Source organism: Pituophis catenifer, unplaced genomic scaffold, assembly GCF_029215685.1.
Source record: "Pituophis catenifer annectens isolate HBS135680 unplaced genomic scaffold, rPitCat1.0.hap2 SCAF_2, whole genome shotgun sequence".
NCBI classification, from domain to species: domain Eukaryota; kingdom Metazoa; phylum Chordata; class Lepidosauria; order Squamata; family Colubridae; genus Pituophis; species Pituophis catenifer.
In genome coordinates, this window is record NW_027256882.1 from 220,021,526 (window position 1) to 220,043,685 (window position 22,160).

The window sequence follows — 22,160 nt, forward strand, 5'->3', positions numbered from 1 at the left end:
ACGATGTTTGCGGTGACGATTGTGCAAATGGGGCCGAGCGCCAATGACAAGGCTTGTGTGAGTGGAGCCGCAATCTCCTGCAATGCTTACAATGACATTAATGTGAGTGGAGCTGGGCGTGTGCATACCTGCTGGCTACTTGTGCGTACCTGCTGGCTACTTGTGCTCCGGTGTCGATTAGGCCACAGCCCAGTATTGGGCTGTGGCCCACAAGTTGGGGATCCCTGCACTAGATCAAACTGGCTGTCACCTATAAAGCTCTACAGAACATGGGATCAGGCTATTTTTATAGATTGTGTGGTACACGTAGTCCTCAATTTACAACAGTTCAAAATTACAACGGCACTGAAAAAAGTGACTTGTGTTTTTCACACTTATGGAACATTGCAGCATCCCCTTGGTCACATGATCAAAATTCAGATGCTTGGCAACTGGCATGCATTTATGATAATTGGAGTGTCCCGGGATCATATGATCCCCTTTTGCGACCGTCTGACAAGCAAAGTCAACGAAGAAGCCAGATTCACTTAACAACCAAGTTACTATCTTAACAACCGCATCAATTCACTTAACAAAAACTGGCCAGAAAGGTCGTAAAACGGGGCAAAACTCCCTTAACAAATGTCTCACTTAAGAACAGAAATTTTGGGCTCCGTCGCGGTCGTAAGTCGAGGACCACCTGCAGAGAGTGGCTTTGGCTCTACTATCAAAGCTCGCACGCTTTTCAAACGAAGCGGCGCTTCCTCCTCCTTCAGGCCGGGAGGGCGCAAAGTTTTCCACCCATTTCGCTCTCGCTTGGGCGGAAGTCAAGCGAAAGCAACAGGAAGCCGCCGGCTGTTTATATACATATATACAGCAGAGAAAAGCGAGCCGGGTAGGAAGCGCAGAGGAGGGCTTCCCCCACCCCCCGCCCAGGCTCCTGGCGCTAGGGCGCGCGAGCTGTTGGCCCGGGCCTCTTGGTGCGCGTGCGCAGGACGCTTAGCGGAAGCCGGCGGCGCGGCGCTGAATATCGCGCACGGGGTCCGCGGGGGCCTCCCGTCGGTGAGTAAACGACGCGAGAGTGACGCCAAGCGCCGGGAGGCAGCCCTGTCGCTCGGACGGGGCTGGTGGGCAGCGGAGGGGGAGGGGGGAGGAGGAGGGGGAGGGGGAATGGCTGGTGGCGGTATGGAAAAAGAAGGAGCCGAATGAGCCAAAATCCTTGCCTGCCTGTCTTGCCTATGCCTCCTTGGTCCATTTCTCCTCCGCCTTTGTGGCAGGGCTGCTCCGCGCCTACCTTCCCTTTATCCCTTGAGCAAACCTTGAGCAAACCTTGGGGTCGGAGCGTGCTTCAGTGGCCTGGCTTGCCTGCCCAGGCTTCCTGCTTAGAAATGAACAAGCGAGGGGGTGGGTGGGGGCGGGACATTCAAGAGGATCGACCAGTGCTTCATTTTGGAAGAATGTGTCTTCGCAAAATATGAATGTGTATGTGTATGGATGTGCTGTAGTAATTTCCCTGGGACTCGTTAAAACGCCCCTGTCCAGAATCGCAGGGGTATGACAACAAGCCTTGGTAGCTCTTGGAGATCTTGTCCAACGCCATAGCTGCTTTTAATAAAAGAGTCCACATCCCCATCCCATACATTGCCATGCTCCCTTCCTCTCCTGGATCCAAGGAAGCAATCAATCTGTTGGTTTGATAGTGGAGAATACCTAGCTCAGATGTAGGATGAGGGTGGAGGTTTGTTGTCGGACCCACAAGCTTGGAAAATGAGGCGCCACTCTCAAATCAATGTCCTAAATTTTGCAGACCGCCCCCTCCCCCAAAGGACCCAGAATGGGTGGATCGGTGTTGCTGTCAATGCACCTTAAATGCATAAATTCCTAAGGCAGTGGTTCTCAACCTTCCTAATGCTGCAACCCTTTAATACAGTTCCTCCTGTTGTGGTGACCCCCAACCATAAAATTATTCCTAAAACCATTGAAAATATGTGTTTTCCGATGGTCTTGGGCGACCCCTGTGAAAGGGTCATTCGACCCGCAAAGGGGTCCCAACCCACAGGTTGAGAACCTCTGTCCTAAGGGCTATAAATGGGTTGTTTGACTTGACTGGAATTCCAATGGTGAACATCATTCCCCACATGAAAAAGCCTCTGCAGAATTGGCATAAACAATCTTCTGCTGATTCCATTCATTTAATTTTGTTTTGCCCGTAGACTGATTAAAGTTTTGTTTCTTGAAATGATGGGACAACCTGTTCAACCTGTCAACCACTTAAGAAGAAGCAAAAAGAGTGTCTTGAGTTGGTGATTGATAAAGAATTTGCCTGAGAAAGCCATAAACTACCCAAGAACATTATGTGAGGAACCATGATTCCTCCCAGCAGTGGCTTACTAGGAAAGAAATTCCCTGCCAGGCAGGGTATGGATGTACAATGGACAAATCCTTTCAGCTTTACTTCCAGTTATATATCTAAAGCCAGTATCAGCCCTTTAAGGTAGCCCAGTTTAGGAAACAGATTCCACAAGGACTACTGAACCTTACTTTATTGTTGCAGAATATAATACAATTTTGACAGCCTGATGAAAGTTCTCTCTCCATGCTCTCATACTAAAGTAACTCAAAGCAAGAGACAATCTTGAGGGTTTTTTTCTCACTCCTTCCAGAGGGCTAAACTGGTGTTTGCATAACTGCTGTTGAACTTCTTCTTCAAGGGCAACTCCATGTTCCTCTTCACCAATGGCTATTCAGTTCAAGAGCTTTGCAATTTAGGTCAACTGGTGGATCTATGACATGATTTTAAAAAGTGACTATGAAAGTCAGGATCTGGTCTCCTTCTCAGCCCAAAGAGGATCAAGAGGGCAAGAGAATAGGTCAGGAGCTCGATGAAAAGGGGTGTTCTAACAGGAAACTGGCAGGATCAGTTGGAGCCACAAATTTGCCTATACATCATTTCAAATCTCCTCCTCCATGTATATCAACATAACCAGCATTGCTGACATACCATATCTGGAGGGAAGAGAGAAAACACAGCTTCCAGAGCAGAACACCTAAAGCTGTCTTCAGGCTGCCTCGCTTGTGAGTGGAGAAAAAGCCAATGGCCTGTAGATTTCTAGTTTGGAAAGATTTAGTGAATCCTCTTCATATGGGAGCGTATTAAGCTAAAATTAATAACCCATTTTGTCATGCCATCTTTAACTTATTCTTCTGTATCAGATCTATAAAAAGTTTATTATTTGTACATAATTCAATGCCAATTTCTGTTTAGTTTTTCAATTCCAAGTATCTTTTTATCCATATCAAACCTTTCTTTTAACTGAGTATATGAAAACCATTGAAAACAACATCTGTCTTCAGTCAGTTGTTGTCTTTATTTAAAATTATCCCTCCTGTATTAATATATCATAGGTGTGTTTTTTTCTATCTGCTGTTTCAGAGCTTGACATTTCTAATAGAACCTTTGTATCAAAGAGTTGTTCTGCAAAGTCTAATTACATAAATTCTCAGATATTGATTAGAATTATAGATCAGGTAATTCCAGCCCAGTTTTTTCTATAGCTTCCAAGAGCCAAGGATGATAGTGGCTGATATGGTAATTAGATATATTAATCTTCCCATGCTTACTCTTCTAGGTCTTTAGTGATCTTTTTATAGCAGAAAACTTGCTCCATTCTTAACTATTGCCTCTCTAATAGCAAAGTGAAACTTTTGATAATTAAGTAGAAAAATGCTGTATGACCACTAGCTAAGGCTTAGTGAAGTAATCTTTCTTCTCTTGTATGTTTTCAGAATATGACTTGTTTTCATGCAAATTCTGATTTCTTTGCTGAACTTTTATTGGGAAAGAAAAACTTGCCTTACCTTTTTTGAGTTGGAACATTTCCCATAGAGTGTTCTGTACCTATATGTGGAAATCAGAGCTTCACTTAACACATTTTTGTAACTATGCATATTTTGCTGGAGCAAATTCTGTAAAAAACGATACTCTGCAGGAGTTGAGAATAAGTATTTTGTGCTACAGTTAATGCTTACAATTTAACTGTAAGTTTCTGAGCTTCTAAGACTCTCAGGCAAGAAGTGAAAAGCAAAAGGGGAAGTAGAGGGAAAAAATAACTGATGTTCAATTTAAGTTTGCATATAATTTCAATTTTTAATAGAATATTGAGCAAATTGTCAACAAGCAGTGAATCCTGTGACATGCAGAGTATCACTGTGAAAATACTTTCAATTCAAATAAATTACAAACATTCCTACATTATTTTGTTCTGATTATCTTGACAAATTATGTGAAAATCAAGATAGTTACTTTCCTACAGAATGTGGTTATGTTAGCTAAATTCTCTGCACTTCATTTCTATATTACCCAGAATTCCCAGCCAGCAGGATTAATACTTCTCCGATTGAGAGTTATGGGAGAAATCAGTTCAGCACATCCAGAACTCTACAGTAGTTTTGTGTTAGAATGTTTGGAATTGCAGCTGCACAGTAATTGTAATCTATTTTCTGTAGTTATCGATGAAAAATGGAAGAGTTCAGAGGAGTAAAAACAATATTTTGAAGGACTCTACCTCAAGGTTTTGGATGCTTTTTAGTAGTTATTCAGCATCTACATCAAACCATTGAGTAAAATTGTCAAAGGTTAATTATGACTATTTTTCTTTCAAAATTGTTTCTCTTTTCCATGTCACTTAGATGAGGATGCAGAAGGGCTGAATCAGTACCTGGAACCAGTGATGGGTTGGATGAGAGCCAGGAGATTAAAGTTTAATTTCAACACATTGAAGATTCTGTAGGTATGTGGCTTCTCTATTCAGAGAACGGGTTGTAACTTTTTTTTCAAATCTGTCATAACTTGAAACAGTTGTTAAGCAACCACTTGTAAGTGGAGGACTATCTATAATTACAGACTGAGGCCACATTGTAATTCTTATTCTTTATTTAAATGATTTTCAAATCTCCACCTCTAGTTAACCCTCTCTGGCTTTATGCGTCTTTGATTTTTCTTTCTATATTTAGAGGACTCTATACAATCTTTCAACTCAGATTTGCTTCCACATAAATGAAAACAATACACCGGTAGTTATATAAAATAATTAAAAAAACAGCATATAGCAGTTGGGAAAACTGATGTCTTGTTCCCAGAAAGACAACAGGGTAGAGATGCAGGCAAGCCTTCTTCAGAAAACAATTTCAAAGATGGGACATTTCTGTCAAGAAGACCAAGTCTTTAAAATCCCCACTTTTGCCATTAATGGTGTGCCATCCTCCAAGATGATTTCAGAATTACAGAATAACAGGAGTTGGAAGAGACCTTGGAAGTCTTTTAGTCCAACTCCCTGCTCAAGCAGGAGACCCTATACCATTTCAAACAAATGGCTGTCCAGTCTCTTTTTAAAAACCTCCAGCAGTGGAGCATCCACAACTTCTGGAGGCAAGCCTCTGATCATTTTCCCTGACAGGAAATTTCTCCTTAATTCTACATTGGATCTCTCTTTGATAAGATTACATCTGTTACTTCAATATACAGTCCTTCAAATTAACAAGTTCAAAACCACACAAGGACTCTAAATTATGTACAGAAATGGGCCAGAAATCAGGTTATGAATGCTCAGCATTTTAGTAGACAATGTAACAGCTCAGCTTTAAAGTGTAATTTCACAAAATCTTCAAAGACAGCCTCACATACTGTATATGGCATGGTAACACTCATCCTGATTGTTTTAAAGCTGTAGCTAATCACAGTCAACCTATTTCCAGCCAAAGGAGAATGTAATTCATTCACTATCCTAAGAGGTAACCAACATGATGTCATAAGACTACATTGGTCAAAACTAGAACAATGTGCCTTCCTGAAAACTATGAAATGGACCCCAACAAAGAATAGGTCAAACCTGTTCTCAATGTTACAACAGCTACACCACATGATTGTATTTCAGATGCTTGGCAACTGGCTTGCATTTATGACTGGTTACAACGTCCCACAGGCATGTTTTCAAAAAATGTCAAAAACGCCCATTGGATAAGCTGGAATTGGATTAAGACCGCATGATTTGCTTAATGATAGTGGTGACTGTTTTACAACCATTATAAAAACAATTGTAAAGTCAAGCCCAGTCATATGGTGAGTCGATCTAAAACAACCAAATCACTTATAACCAGAATTCCACTGTCAGTTGTGATTGTAAGTCGAGGACTGCCTGTATTTCAATCCAACATAACTTCAGATTGGAAGCACTTTAAAAAATTTATAAATTTGCAGATATTATGATTAGGTTTCTTTAATTATTCACATTGCTTATCTAATTCTAATTACAATTCTTTTCTCCTTTAGGCTGATTTTTCCCCTTTCAGTGTGGGACAAACAGATTATGTACAATGGGACTACGAATTCATTTTGTTGTTGACCCTCAGGGCTGGTTCTGTATGGGCCTGTTAATCTTTATCTGGCTTTACAATACTCTCCTCATTCCAAAAATTATTCTCTTTCCACACTATGAAGAAGGACATATATCTGCAGCTGCTATACTATGTAAGTCAAATTTGTCATTTTCTTCATTCTATCCAGTTCTTATGTGGAAATAGAGTAGGCATCTAAATACTCTTCATGCGATTCTGCTTGACAGTTTGATATTGCTTCTTCTTTAATATTCTTCTTTTACATGGCAAGCATGAGGTAGAGTGCCTTTTAACTTTCAGAAATGTATACATAATTCTTCTCTGTAAATTCCAAAATCCTACTAATTAAAGTTTTCTGAATGGAAATGTATCTGTTTTTCAGGCTACTATCTATTTTCATTGTTCTGTGTTGCCTCATTGTTAAGAGCTTCGGTAGCAGATCCAGGGAGATTACCTGAAAGCCCAAAGATACCAATTACAGGTACAGCTTATATCAACATGACTGAAGTTGTGTGCTTTAAATTAGTCACATGCCCAAGATGTTTTGATCCATGTTTTGATCTGTCTCATGGTGGAAACTGTCTTGGTTGCCTAAGTCTATAAGGAATTGATACTCTTGATCCTCTGAATCTCTCAGCACCTTTTCATATCCTCAGTCATGGTATGCATTTCAACTTATATGCACGTAGTCCTTGACTTACAGCCATTCCTTAAGTGACTGTTCAGAGTTACAGCAGCATTGAAAAAAATGACTGGTTTTGACATGACAGTTGCAGCGTCCCCATTGTCACATGATAAAAATTCGGGCACCCTAGCAACTGCATGTATTTATAATAGGTGCAGTGTCCTGGGGTCATGTGATCGCTATTTGTAACCTTCCCAGCGGGCTTCTGACAAGCAAAATCTGGGGGAAGCCAGATTTGCTTAATGATAGCATGAGTCACTTGACAGCTGCAGTGATTTGCTTAACAACTCTGGTAAAAAAAGGTGGTAAACTGGTGCAAAACGCACTTAAAAACCTGCCTTGCTTAGCAACAGAAATTTAGGGCTCAATTGTGGTCGTAAGTCAAAGGCTACTATACACACCATCCAGCGAATTACTGGCTGCTTTCAAGAAAGAGCTGAGGGAAGAGCTGGAAAATACCTTGAACTGATATTGCTGAATTTGGAGCTTTCAAATGAGGGTCAGCTCAGTTTTGTCCAACATACAAAAATGGCTACCCCCGTTCCAGTGGATGGAATTAGCAACATTAAACAGAAGAAGCAGTATGTTATAATTAAGATAAGTGCCTACAGAAGTTCCATGCGTTTATTGCATGCAAATAGAAGAAGCTTAGATTATATTCTTGATTTTGTTGAATTATATTAAAGTAATCTGGGGAAGGTTCTTTTTTTGCAGGGAGGGGGAGTGCAAATATACCCAATATTCCAGAAGCAAAGATACCATACTTGTATGGTCAGATGCATTTATTTCCTGCTTTTAAATTATATTGTGGAGCTTGCCTTCTGTTAATGGTAGCTCTCTTATTAAAGAGTAACACCTTTATGACATTGGCTTTATGAGAACAGACTGAAAATCAGTTTCCCATCTGGCATTATTGCTAGTTTAATGATCTTGAATATTAGATTTCCAAACTGCCAATGTGCAAGTATGTCATTTTTCATCAAGTTGAGAAATATGGCAACTCACAGAAAACTTAAAATCAATCTTTATAAACATTTTTTTTAAAAAAATGGATTATTCACTATAAGCGTAATTTTATGGAAGTACTAGGTTTAATATACATATAAGAAACGTTTGGCCATGTCAATGTCCTTCTATTTAAGTTTCTGTTTCAAAATAGTTTTAACACTATTTTAGTGTGCTCAGATGTAAAAATAAAACCATTTTGCTTGTTTCATAAAGCAAATATGGGTATCATAGCTTGCATTTAACGTATTTTTGTGCTGAATTAAATGCATCCTTAAAAATAAAATTAATTTTAAAATATCTGCACATATAAATATTGGGAGCAGCTAGATATACCTAAATATATTTCAATTTGAATGGACTATATATAGGTTCTAAGATTTAATTTGAATTCTGAGGTTTATCTGGATATTATTTTCAGTGTGCTTTTATTATGACCCGTGATTCCAGTTTCACGTTCTACATGAGAAAATCCAATAGTTTTGATTGATTGCAATAAGGGACATAATTTTATATGCTTTCTTCTAAAATCCTCAACATTTGTCCCCACAAGTACAACAAGTCTGTTGTTGTTCTTGAAGAGAAGCAAGAACTTAGCAACAACTCTTCCTTTCAGTTAATGTTATCTTTATTTCTCTCTTTAGAAAAAGACTCTTGGGAATTATGTAACAAGTGTAATATGATGAGACCAAAGCGTTCCCATCACTGCAGTAGATGTGGGCACTGTGTTAGAAGAATGGATCATCACTGTCCATGGTAAGAGGACTCTAGTATGTCATATAATTTCATCTTTTTTAACTTCTAATTTAATTACAGTGACTCAGTAAGATTTTCTAATAATTACATATTTCTAAATTCTACAGCATGATAATGTTTCAGGAACCAAAATGATATTAAATTGAAATACAGGTAGTCCTCCTCTTACAGCAGTTCACTTAGTGACAGTTTGAAGTTACAACGGCACTGAAAAAACTGACATGACCATTTTTCACACTTGTGATGTTGCAGCATCCCCATGGTCACATGATTTATATTTGGATGCTTGACAACTGACTCATATTTATGACGGTTGCAGTATCCCAGGGTCAGGTGATCACTTTTTTCACCCTTCTGGCAAGCAAAGGGGAAACTAGATTCACTTAACAACCAAGTTACTAAATTAACAACTGCAGTGATTCATTTAACAAATGTGGCAAGAAAAGACATAGAATGGGGCAAAACCCACAACAAATTTGACACATGAACATAAATTTTGGGCTCAATTGTGGTCGTAAATTGAGGACTATCTGTATTATTTTTTTTTAAACATGAAATATAAATGTCGCCCAATAAAACCAAGAAACATTCCTATTATATTTCAAAAGTAGTTCAGAAGTAAAAGAATTCTTAGCCTTAAAATGCAACATTGGGACTTCTGAGAAAAAAATGGTGAACTGACTGAAGTTATGATAGTGCTGAAAAAAGTGATTTATGTTCAGTCCTGACACTTATGACTGTCCCAGCATCCCCGTGGTCATGTGTTCATAATTTGGGTGCTTGGCAACTACCCAAACCTATTTTCGTGTTTCCCCGAAAATAAGACCCTGTCTTATATTTTTTTGAACCCCGAAATAAGCGCTTGGCCTTATTTTCGGGGAGGTCTTATTATTTTGGGGCGCATGGAGGAAGATGGGGCTCCTCTTGCTGTCTTATCTGATTTCCAGCTCTGCGTTTAAATATTTGCGGAGAGGGCTTATTTTCGGGGGAGGCTTATTTTAGCGCATGCGCTCAAAAGCCCGATTGGGCTTATTATCAGGGGATGTCTTATTTTCAGGGAAACAGGGTAGCATGTGTTTACAATGGTTGTACAATCCTGGGATCATGTGATCAACGTTTACAAACTTCCCTTCCAACAGGCAAACTCAATTGGGGAAGCTGCATTTGCTTCACAACTGTGATTTGCTTAAAGGTCCTGGCAAAAAAAATTGGAAAAACAGGCATAACTTACTTAACGACCGCATTGCTTAGCGGTAGACCTTCCAATTGTGGCTGTAAGTCAAGGACTACTGGCATATACTATATAATCATCCTCTGACATTATTACAAGAAAGATATTCATTCAAGAGCAAAAAGATGCAACTTTATAAAAATTCCCTGCATAGCTAAACTACTTTATTATTGTGAAAGGTTATAGCTGGTAGAACTGGACCACTACAAATTTAGCTGATGAAGGTAAGGGAAGGAGGACAAATGCAAAGGAAAGTAACGATAAATGTTTTTCTGTTGCCCCAATTCTTTCAGCCACCGTGGGAAATACACTTCTCCCCTTAGAGGCCGCTAAGTTGTTTTTGATGCACCTGCTTTAGTGTTGAATGTTACGAACCTTTGAGTGTTGAATGTTACGAACCTATCTCTGTGTTTACATTGTTTTCTGCAGGATTAATAATTGTGTTGGTGAAGATAATCATTGGCTGTTTTTGCAGTTGTGTTTCTACACAGAACTCCTGAGTTCTTACACACTCCTACTTAATTTCTGCCACTATTACTACTTTGAACCACTAAGAAAAGTTAATGTGGTAAGAGAAGCTTCTGTTTGTCAGAATAGGATAAAAAGTATGCGTTAATGTATTTTGGTCATTGAAATAGTTGCTTTTGGAGCAGGGAATCCATTATCTTACTTTCACAGATTGAACACTACCACTACACTCCCAAATCTGGTGGGCATTTGGGAGAACAGGATAAGAATCCATGAGAATTATAGGATGATCTAGAGCAGGGGGTGTCAATTTATGGCCTTTAAACCATACCCTGCTTGCCATCTTATAAAAACAAGAATGGATGGGTGGTAAGTGGCAGATTGCCAGATCTGGGTGTCAGCTGAGCTTCCAGATTGGGTTCCTTGGCCTGCAGATCTTCCAACAGCATCCAAAGAGGTGGGCAGCATCTGACCCTTTACAAAAATAATCCCCTTCTGATCCCTGAAAAGATTGCACAGAAGATGATAGAAGGAAATGGGGAGGGACTAGGCCAAGAGAGAAAAAAGAGAGTGAGTGGAGAAGAAAGGATGCCTTGGAAGAGCTGCAAGAGAAGAAGGGAGGCAGTGAAAGGGTAGAAGAAAAGAGAAATTTATTTATTTATTTAATTTTAGCTTCAAAAAGAGTCCTCATTTAATGACTGCCTCATTTAGTAACTGTTTGCAGTTATAACAGTAATGAAAAGTAACTTTGCAATCAGATCTGGCATTCATGACCATTACAGGTCTGTGAAGCAAAGGAAGGCTGATCATACAGTCATGATGTCTCATTTAGTGACCACTTTGCTTAATGATCAAGTTGCCAGTCCCAGTTGAAGTCACTAAACAAGGTCAGCTGTAATGTCAGCTAAATTTGGGGATGATTATTGATGTATGGAGTTGAGATCTTGATGTTCTGCGGAACCGCTTCATCCCATTTTTACTCTGTCCTTTGGCAATAAGGAACAAAAATAGTGAGGAAAACCTGTTTTATCAAGACAAAAATTCAGAATAATCAACACTTACACAGTGTCAACTGCAGCAATTAATGCCTTGTCATATTTTATTCTTTCTCATTCTCTTTACACTAAGTGGTTTGAAGCATTATTACCTTCCTGATTGATTATAGGACTAGTTCAGCTTTTCTATGATGTATCATAGCCACAACATCTCTATCATGCAACAATTGTCACAACTGTTTGTTAGGCTGCACTGCAGATAGAATCAAATTATCGATTACTTGGGGTTTTTTCCCCCCAGATTTTAAAATCTAAATAAAAGTAATATCTACTAGGTATTGACTCAGAAACTTTATTTATGACAAACTTCAGCAAGATCCAACCCGTAAAAATATTTAATGTTTTTAATGTATAAATATTAAAAATGAACTTCAATAGGTCCATGTTACATTAAATAGATTGTAGACTATAAAAGCTTTTCTTATGAACTAACAGATATTAGCATAGTAGAATTGACTATAATTTGCACATTATGTTGGAATGACTGCAGCATAGAAGTATTTGATAAAGGAGTAAAAGAATACACATTTTGTTGGAAAGTCTGCAGATACTGCAGTTGTTTGTCCAGTAGGAGGAGTAATTTTGCAAGATCTCTCTAGAAAGGAATTGTGTACAGCATACAGATTTCTTGTTAATTATCGGAAGTAATTGCAAATGTCAAAATTTCATAAGCCGTCATAGGGAAACACAAGAGTTGTTGCAAGATTTAGTTTTTGTAATAGTTTTTGCTCAATTTGTATTTTTAAAGTGTATCAGCTATGTAGGAGATGATCAGGGTATGCATTGCTGACTCCTGTAGAAAACAATCTACAATGGTACAAAATATGAGTAGCAAAAAAAAGTGTGAGGGAACACTTTTTTTTGCTACTCATATTTTGGCCAAAGAACCTGTAATTTTGAATTTTGGAGTACCTTTTTGCATTTCCTGCTTATCAGAATAACAACATTAAACTGTTATATTTTATTTTACAGGATGTCTTTGTGTTCAGACATGAGCTTGCCCTAACAAGAATATCGACATTCATGGGTTTAATTATGTTAGTTGGAATTACTGGACTCTTTTATACTCAGCTAATTGGTATATTTAATGTAAGTATTTAATTCCTTTGAAATATTTTTATGAATATATTTATGCAGTGCTGAAAGTATATAATCTGTTGTTGTTCTTCAGCTGTTCAGTTGTTTCCAACACTTTGTGACCCAAAGCTTATCAATTTGCCAGATATGTCTGTCAATAGCAACTATTTTTGAGTTCTTGTAAGCTCCCACTTGTGTTGTATTTCATAACAGTATTATCTAAACATCTTGTCTTGTTCTGGCCTTTAACTTTCCTAAGCAACAGGGTCTTCTCTAATAACTCTTGCCTTCACATTATGTATCTATAATATTTAAGTTTTTGCTTCATTATAAGTGCTTCCTGGAAACAGTCTAGTTGTATTTAATCTAGTACTGAGCAATTTTTTGTTCTTGTGATCCAAAGTATTCTCAGCAATTTTCCCCAGTAGTATAATTTTATAGGTTTCAGTTCATTCAGCCTTTCTGATGGTCCAACTTTCACAACTATTTGTTGCAACTGGGAAAATCATATTGTTAAATGAATAACATTCTACAATTATTTGCAAAGAATGCTGGGACTAATGGAAAGACAATTAGAAAAGAATAATGGAACATTGTTTTTGTATTTGATTAATGCGTGATGATTATATGCATAAAAACAGAGTCTGAAATGAATAATTGGTGAAGAAGATAGCAAAATGGACTTGCCTGATTAGGGAAAGGACAATAACCACATTTATTAGTAACTGGAATTCCTTTATAGATTTTTTATTGAAGAAAAAAATGATTTATGTGATTTATAGGTTTGACAATAAAAAGGGTAGGCTATGAAAAGAAGGGAATTGTAATCTTAGCATGTAATTTTAAGAGAGGGGGTAAAATATAAATACATTTATAACCATTCTTAAGTTCAGAAGCTGCTTCTTTATAACATTGTCTTTTTCCTTTCTTATCTGATCTTTATTTTTCCTTATTTTCTTTATTTCTTTTCTAAAATTTGTACTGTTTTTAATCCTGTTATAATTTCTTTATTAAAAGTTATAATCCAAAATTATTTGCCAGGAATGAGTTAAAAGAATATAAAACAGTAAAAACAGAGGGGAAACAGGTAGATTTGAAGACTTAGAACAAATGCTTATAAGAATTTTAAAAAAAGAAAAAGATTCCTGAAACTAGTTGGAAGGCCATATCTCTGAGCTCATACTGCGTAGCTGGGTGGTAGCATTAAAAAATCTCCCTTTACTTGCAACTATCATACTTCTCTTGATACAGGCACCAAAAGAAAAACTCAGGGATTTTTGTAAATACACGTTTGAAGATTTCATCTATTAGTACCTTGGGCCCAAATCAGTTCAATGTTAAAGGGTCAAAACAGAGTTGGAAACCAAATAACAGCCATTTTGTTGGCAATAATATGTTCATAGTGCTGAGTTCCAGCTACCAGTCTCAGAACTTTATTATCATTTGACTGAAGTTTCTGGACCATTTTCAGAGGCAGCCCTGCGTTAATTGCAATTCAAATGAGAGTTTCCCAGAGGATGTATTATTGAAGCAGGCTGATCCCCATCTAATTAAGATTGTGGCTGGTCCAGAAGCTTGTGCTAGAAGAAGCCATCCTCATCTATAGGGGCAATTGTGTGCCTAATGATAATTATAGATCATGAACACTTTTAAATCAAGAACCTGTTCTTTGAAGAAGGTGTATTTCCTTGCAGGACAGGATGGACCAACTCAATTCAGAATTAACTAGCTACTGTTACTGTCTTGTTATAATTTAGTTTCAATTTATTAGCATTTCTCTAGTCCATTATATGTGACAAAGAACCAGTGTAGATCAGCCAGTGCTTTTTAGGAGTTTGATATAGAGGATAAATAGTTGGCAACGATGAAGGCATAACCTTAAGTCCCTAGATCAGAAGATATCAAATTTGGTGGCCATTAAGTTGTGCACACCCTCTCTCCAAATAAAACTTTTTCACTGTGCTCTGATACAGTTCCTTCTCTCTTTGTCCACTCAGAATGGGAGTGTGATCTGGAAGTATTCCAACTATCTTTCTCAAGCCAGACTAGTGTAGTGGATTGTTTCTAGAAGTAGTGTCTGGGATTCTGGCCTAACTTCTGGCTCTAACACTTTATACTTCCGGTAGCTGTTCCTGAAATATCCCCAACCTGTTCTTGAAATGCCACCCAAGTGACTTAATCAAGATTAAGGCTATCTTCTTGTTTAGTCTAACATTCTTTCTCACACCAGGGTAGTATGGCTGATTTGGATTTCTTTTGGGGGAGCCGCCATAATAGATCATGGCCCTGAGGCTGATCTCCAGGTAGCCTAAGCACTGCAGCTTTTTCTTTTTTCTAGTTAATCAGTACTCATTGAGGTGCCCCCGCCGAGTTTTAAGTGAAATGATTGGGGAAGCATTGATGCAGAATCAAAGGATAGATATTTGGGTTGAAAATTTAGTTGAGTAAAGTAATTTAACTCAAAGGTCATATAATACCGGTAATAAAAGATTAAATATCAGGGTAGTCAAACTAATACCAATACCAATATTTGTAATACCAATACCATTAATTTTATTTCATAAACACATCTATTTATTGATCTTATATCTTTGTGTTTGCTTGAACTTTTAACTATCTATTGAGGTTCCTTAATCTCTGTAACCATTTTGAATTCTAATAAAGAAGTATTTGTGCAGGGTTTTTGACCTGTGATAGCTCCAAACGTATGAAGTTCTGTTTAAAATGGAACTTGTTCCCTAATAGAGAGAAATATAATTGGCTGTCTAAAGATTGCCTAGTTCAGCAGGAGTTGTTGAAAAAAAAGTAGAAGAATCTACAGTATGTAATCTGAATTACATGAAGCAAAACCAGGTTTTGATACCCCTTCCAGAAGGTCAGATGGATGGCAGCAGTTCTGGTTTCTGGTGGTAGGATGTTCCATAGGTCTGGGGTGGAAAATGCTCTTCTTGACCCCACCAGTTGGAATTCCTTGGCTGACAAAGTCTGCAGCTGAAGTAGCCTTATGGCTAAATACCACCTATCATTAGCCTGAATCCAAAGTTTAGAAGTGCTGTATTCCTGATTTTTTTAGATATATTAGAAAGAAGCTTAAATCTTTTAACATTTTAAAGCATTGATTTAAAAAAGGCTCCTCTTCCTTCTTTGCTTCCATAATTTTTTCTAAAAAAATTTCCCAGTGAGAAGATACTGTATAATGGAAAAATAATGTGCTTCATTGCTACACGCAAGGAGTCTTTTTTTTTTTTGCAATTTCTAGTTTACATTTAAAATCTTGTATCTAAGAGAAAAAATACGTTTTGGAGGGTTTAGATGTATTTGAAAGGAATCAGCCTTTCCCTGTTAAACCCACATCTGTAACTGGTAGGAAGCTGTTCTCATCTTGCTTATAAAACAGTAATCGTTTTCACACCAAGACACTACTTGTGATCCCTAGTTGTGATCTAAACTTTGTTCCGGCAGTGTATACATGTATACTATTATGCATATTTCCTATGATTGGTGTTGGCATTGTTAACCTCCTGTGACCTCTATTGAATATATGCAGGAGTTGAAGGAGTGGCGGATTATTTTTCAATTGTCATAGCAGTGAGAAATTTGAAATGAGTTCGTTTCAGATGAGTTCATTGGTTGCACATGACTTTAAAGAGCTGTTATTGCAATGGTAGTTTCCTGGTATACTTATTTTCACAATTTCTGTACAAAGCTTATCAGTATAGTTCTAATCACTTAGCTACTGAATTTTAAAAAAAATACAAATCAGTATTTTTAGCTTCGTATTGTTCTTTCATGCACTTTTCAGAGCTTGAGTTATCTGAAGTCAACAATAATAAATTAATCTGAAGTTAATGAAAATTTAGCATGATCAACATGTATATTGTGCAATCAATTAAGGTTTTATGCAATATACAAGTTAAAATGAATAAAATATTTAGTATTTTTCCTTTCCTTTTTATTTTCTGGTAATTTTGGAGGCAGAAACATTTTGGATCGATTTTTTTTTAAAACTAAATTTTACATTAGATTTTTATTTGATCAGCTACTTATCTGGAGTGTTTTGTATAAATGAAAAATCCAGGTTATCAGTAACTGCTGAAAATACGGTAACAGGATAATCGCTTAAGTAGTGATTCTCTGATGTCATTGTGGGAGGTTAGCAAAAGAGGATTATCCATGACCCAGATAAAATAATTAGAAATTACTTGGACACTTACAAATGAATGATTTACTGTACTAATCTCATTTCCAAAGTTAGAAAAGATCTGTCTCTCAATATAATACTGCCAGATGTTTTTAGTTGAAATGCATCCTTTGAAGAGACTAATCTGAAGCCTAATTTTAAGGATTATCTTTGATTATTTTTATTTAAAATCTTAAACAGGATCTGTTTTTATTTTCCATATGTTATTGCAAATGATTAACAGAGTTAACAGATTTTTTTAAAAAAGAATGATAGTCTGGAGCTCATTGCATTTCAGATGTAGATCGTGGTATCTGTTTTGGTATTGTTTTGGGGTTCTTTCAAGTTAGTCTTTTGGAATTCTTGAATGGTTCAACCAAAGCAAATTGATTTCTTTACACATTTTTTTATTAAAATGGTGAATTGTACAAGTGTTCTATCCAATGTTATACTTTCAATGAAGAAGACTAGATCTGCATATGGGACATTTTCAGGCTGTGTTGTAATTAGTGACTCCAAACTCACTGTTATCCTTGGAAAAAGGAGAAGAATATTTTATTGCCTGACACCAGCCATTTTACAGCTGAATTTCAGCAAGGCAAATTTGAAGTATGGACTGGGGAGGGGTTGCATTTGCAGCCCACAGGTGGCCGATCTCTGAATGGTTACAATTATATGTCATTTGTACTGTGATTACACTCTGGCTATAATTTTTCAGATATCCTAAAAATAAATACAATTTGTGCCCAGCGAACCTCATTTATGCTCTATTAATCTTCTAAGAATAAGGGAGTGCCTGGTAGAGGAAGCTTCTAGGAGGCAAACTATTTTAGCCTTCTTGTCTAAATAGGCCTCCAGTAAACTATTTTCTCACTGAATGGTAGCAGCACGTTTCCCTGCTGTTTAGGGAGAGAAGGATGGAACAGGCTTAAGATTTCAGTGACTTGGGAGGAGCCTCAGAGGTCTTCCATTTCCATTTCCTCTCAACCCCTGTAAACCCAAATTGGGCTGAATAAGTGACCTTTCCAGGTCATAAGGAGCAAATGGTAGTCTAGGCCAATAAAACATTCCCCAACCTATTCCAGGATCTATACGGTTTTCTCATATTGGAAAATTTAGTCTATCCTTGCACCTGAATTGATTGGTTGATTATTTTTTACCTGTTGCAATTGAGCGATTCATCAGGTGACGGTCATGACATTAAAAAGCCATGGTACAGTGCATTAAGTAAGCAATCAAAAAAAGCCGTAAGTATAGAATAGCCATCATAGAAATGAGGAAAGACAAAGAATGAAAGACCTCTTAATTCTATTTCATCTCATTTTCTAGACTAATAAAGTAGGAACTGATTGAATTTCAAAGGGTAAATAATACCCTAATATTGGTCCTTGCATCCGAAAAACATTGTTGGGACTTCATCCACTTTTCCTAAAGCTTCTCCTGCACATGAGATGGGTTAAAATTGGTCAGGGAAGCTGATCCTAAGACTGATTTTTCTGCCTGTGTGTGTTTATAAATTGGAAACTGTTGGTAAAATTTTCAGATGTCTTATTTTATTTTTTTACCAGCAGATACTACAGATTTTTAGCTTGTTATTTCATATAAGCTATTTTTGTGAGTTATTTAAGATGCCATTGAGCTATGGTGCTTCCAGCTGTGATCTCCTCAGATGTACTGAGCTAAGTAGGGTCATTCCCGGTCAGTAGCTAGATGTACAGCTATGGGAGAAAGCTTAAACACTACAGGAAATGTTGGCAATTCAGAAAGCGAAACATTTCTTCTGAAGTGTTATTGAATTAATCAATGCCCTGATAAGGCCTGCTGTTGCTTCCTGAGGTCAGGTCAGGGTGGCAAATGTATGTATTTTTTCCTTTTTACCAGAACAGTTTTTACATCTAGATCTAGTCTGAAGGCAATTTTGCAATAATGTTCTTTTCTTACTGTGTAAATGAATTTTTGTACAATTCTGAAGAATTGTAGTCTTTCCTTAAGTTCTTTTTTTAAAAATTGATTTACTTGATGCCATGTTCTTCCCATAGGTTATGTCATATATGTCAAAAAAGCTATTCTTTTCTTAAGTATCTAGACATCTTTAGCATGAGGAGATTTTCATTTTTTTGAGAATTTTTCCTTACCATTCATGCTTAGCATTTTGTTACATATTCATCCTAGAATTCTCACAATCCAGTATAGCTTTTGCATTTTGGTGTTTGTGAGATGTTTTCTGCGTGAATTTGGATGTTAAACATTGATATTGAAAACTTTTGACTTCAAGGTAGATGCCTAAGATACTTATGTTTCTTATACAAAATTTGCATATGTCCGTGTTTGAATTGTAAGCCCAAAAAAGATGCCTTGTGATTATGTTTCTTGTGATTATGTGGACACAACCGAGCAGTTTACTTGGCAGTTTTAGAGAAGTGCTTTGCCATTGCCTTAATCTGAAATGTGCATGTCTTTTAATTTGCTAGTCTAGATTATAATCATACTGGTTCCCATTCAAATACAAAGTAATCCTATCCTGCTTAGTTTCCAGGTTAAGTCAACCAGATGGCCATGGTTAAAAGTTTTTTTTAAAATCCAGATAATGAAAATTCTTGAAATAGGAAACAGAGAATACAACCTTGGTATTAATACTGTATTAATATGGTTATAACACTCTGTATAAGTGAATATTTATAGTGAAATAGAGTCAAACAATACCTGCACTGTCTGCTTAAATTTTGTTTCTCTAAATTCCCACTTATAAACGTGAAAATAAAGTAAGAATGGAAAAATGTAAGTTTATTCATATTCAGCCTTTTTTTGTTTTTTGTTTTTTACTTTGACATTTTTTGCATTGTTTTTAATTTATTTTCCCTTTTGCCTTCATTTAATTTTAAATTATTATTTGAAAGAAATCTAATACTGTAACTTTTGTAACTTTGTATGCTGAACCTCTAACAAAGCCCAGTTCAAAATGAATGTCAGATTTCCCTTCTGCTTGGGAGGATATTTTGAATTAACCTTGCCTTGGGAGAGGTCATCTGCCAGCCCAGTCATTACCTAAGATCTAAAGAAAAGTGTCCTGTTTCTTTGATGTGGCTGTATTGCTCAAGCTGAGGATGCTGAACTGCATTCTGTCATATTGGAGAGATTTTTAATTAATTTAATTGTCCAATTCAAATAGTTCAATGAAGACCAGATGAGACTAAAAGGGTTTGCTCTTATTTCAGTTTGACCAAGGTTTGTTTGTTTGTTTTATGTTTTATTAAATTTATATACCGCCCTACTCCCGAAGGACTCAGGGCGGTAAACAGGCACAGATAAAATACATAAATACAAAAGTTAGAAATATAATTAAAACCAAATTAAATAATTTAGCCCAAGACAATTAAAAATCCCAATAATTTAAAACAAATTAAAATTCCAATTTAAAAATTTAAAGGTCTGAATTACAACTCCACAATACATGCTATACTATACAATTTGTTTTTTGTTTTTTAAAAAGGAATTACTTAATTCAAAGTTTAAATTAAGGATATATTTTAATTTCAGAAAATACCTGAATTATTTCAGTCAACATCTCACTATTCTCAATTTAATATTTGCTAAAATAATAAGTGGCACACTAGTTTGATCAAGCATAACAAATAAAAGAAATTATTTTGGCCACAGCTCTAAAGATCCATTATATTCAGAAAATTGAAACACCGCATTACATCATCTGACCAAGTAAGAAACTCACACTGAAACAGAAAACATCTGTATTTCTCTTGGGTGGTAAGATTACAGTAAAACTCTAGAAAGTTTGTTACCTATATATTTTTTGTCTGTATCTGTATGTGCTTATACACACATAGAGAAATAGAATACCTCATTGTCAAAGATATGTCAAAAATTTTCTTCTTTGTTTTTGTAAGCATTCTACTTACATGCTACTTGTATATATTTTTGAAGAATAATGTTCTTTGTATTTTCATGATAGAAAGAAATATTTAAGATTTTTTTTCCCTTAAAATAGGACATTACAAGTATAGAAAAATTGGCCAACTGTTGTGAAGAAATGTGAGTATCATTTTGTTTTGTTAAAGTCTTTATAGAGCTTGGCAATAAAATGCATGTGTGAAATACACGTGCGGCATTAATGAAGGCTTAGCTTACCTTTTTCGCAATGATTCACACGGTGCTTTAATTAAAAAAAAGTTCTATCTGATACAATCAAAGCAATGCTTTCAAAGCATGGTCCAGAAAGGGAATTTGTTTTGTTTTGCTCTCTTTTGTTGGCAAACAGTTTGTTGATTATGAGGGACATCTTAGTTCTATAAGTGCAAAGGCAGTTTGTGTTTCTTAAAAGTCTCAGCTGCCGCTGAAGTGAAAGAAAAGCTTTGCTTAATGGCGACTCAGATGTAATTCATCAGAGTCAAGTAATGGATCCCCAGCCAACCTGTATTGTTCTAGTTGACTGAAGTGCACCATGGGAGTGCTGTCTTTCACTAATAATGCTGTTGTCTGTAGATCAAGACCTCGAAAGCCATGGCAGCAGACCTTCTCAGAAGTTTTTGGCACTCGTTGGAAGATCCTGTGGTTTATTCCTTTCAGGCAAAGGCGACCACTGCGCATTCCCTACCACTTTGCCAATCACGTCTAAACAGATGGATGGTAGGCACAGATGGGTTCTCCATGCTGGATGTGTGTTGCAGGTTTTGTGATAATAGAACTACAGCACTCCTAAAGTCAATTAAAATCTACCCACCAATCTTAGACGTCACAACGTGCCCCAGGCTTTATTTTAATAATGAAGATCTTTATTCTGCTTAGGGATTAAGGCACACTTCCCTATTTACGTTCAAAGTGTACTTACATTCAGATTAGCATCGCAGAGAAATCACTGCAGGTTCATAATAAAAACAATGATTGATGTACAAATATTATTTTTCTTTTGATATTGGATAATACAATTGATTTTGCTAGAAATTCTGTCATTTACACAGATCAACAGGTTCGGAAGTGTCTTGACTGGTTTGAATTGCTTATTTTTATTTTTTTTTATCAGTCGTACTAGCTGGGTTATGTAGAAATGTCTGTTTTCGTATTCATTAGTTTTAATGCCTCCAATGCCTTTTTATTTATGATGCATGTTGTTAAAATGCAGCTTATCTCTAGAGAAGACTGGCATTTTAACAATGGATTTTTAAAAGGAAGAATGATGTTTGTTCCTGATGTTTTTAAAAAAAAATGTTGTTATGTAAAAACAAGGCATAAAATCCATTGCTGTTTTGAAAGAAAAATAGGTTATAAAATGTGCAATTTTCTTCTTTGTACATGCAATAATTAGCCTTAAGTGCTAGA

The 22,160-nt window shown here is 36.6% G+C and overlaps 1 protein-coding gene across 1 annotated transcript; it reads left to right on the plus strand.

Moving 5' to 3' along the window:
• The first annotated feature begins 999 nt into the window (after positions 1 to 999).
• ZDHHC21 (zinc finger DHHC-type palmitoyltransferase 21) lies at positions 1,000 to 21,580 on the plus strand. The gene is made up of 10 exons (XM_070935551.1): positions 1,000 to 1,041; positions 4,669 to 4,769; positions 6,308 to 6,388; positions 6,476 to 6,505; positions 6,755 to 6,853; positions 8,707 to 8,818; positions 10,479 to 10,617; positions 12,545 to 12,661; positions 20,833 to 20,876; positions 21,327 to 21,580. The coding sequence occupies exons 3-10, from the start codon at positions 6,352 to 6,354 to the stop codon at positions 21,457 to 21,459; spliced, it is 711 nt and encodes a 236-aa protein (XP_070791652.1). The 5' UTR covers positions 1,000 to 1,041; positions 4,669 to 4,769; positions 6,308 to 6,351; the 3' UTR covers positions 21,460 to 21,580.
• The last annotated feature ends 580 nt before the right edge of the window (positions 21,581 to 22,160 follow it).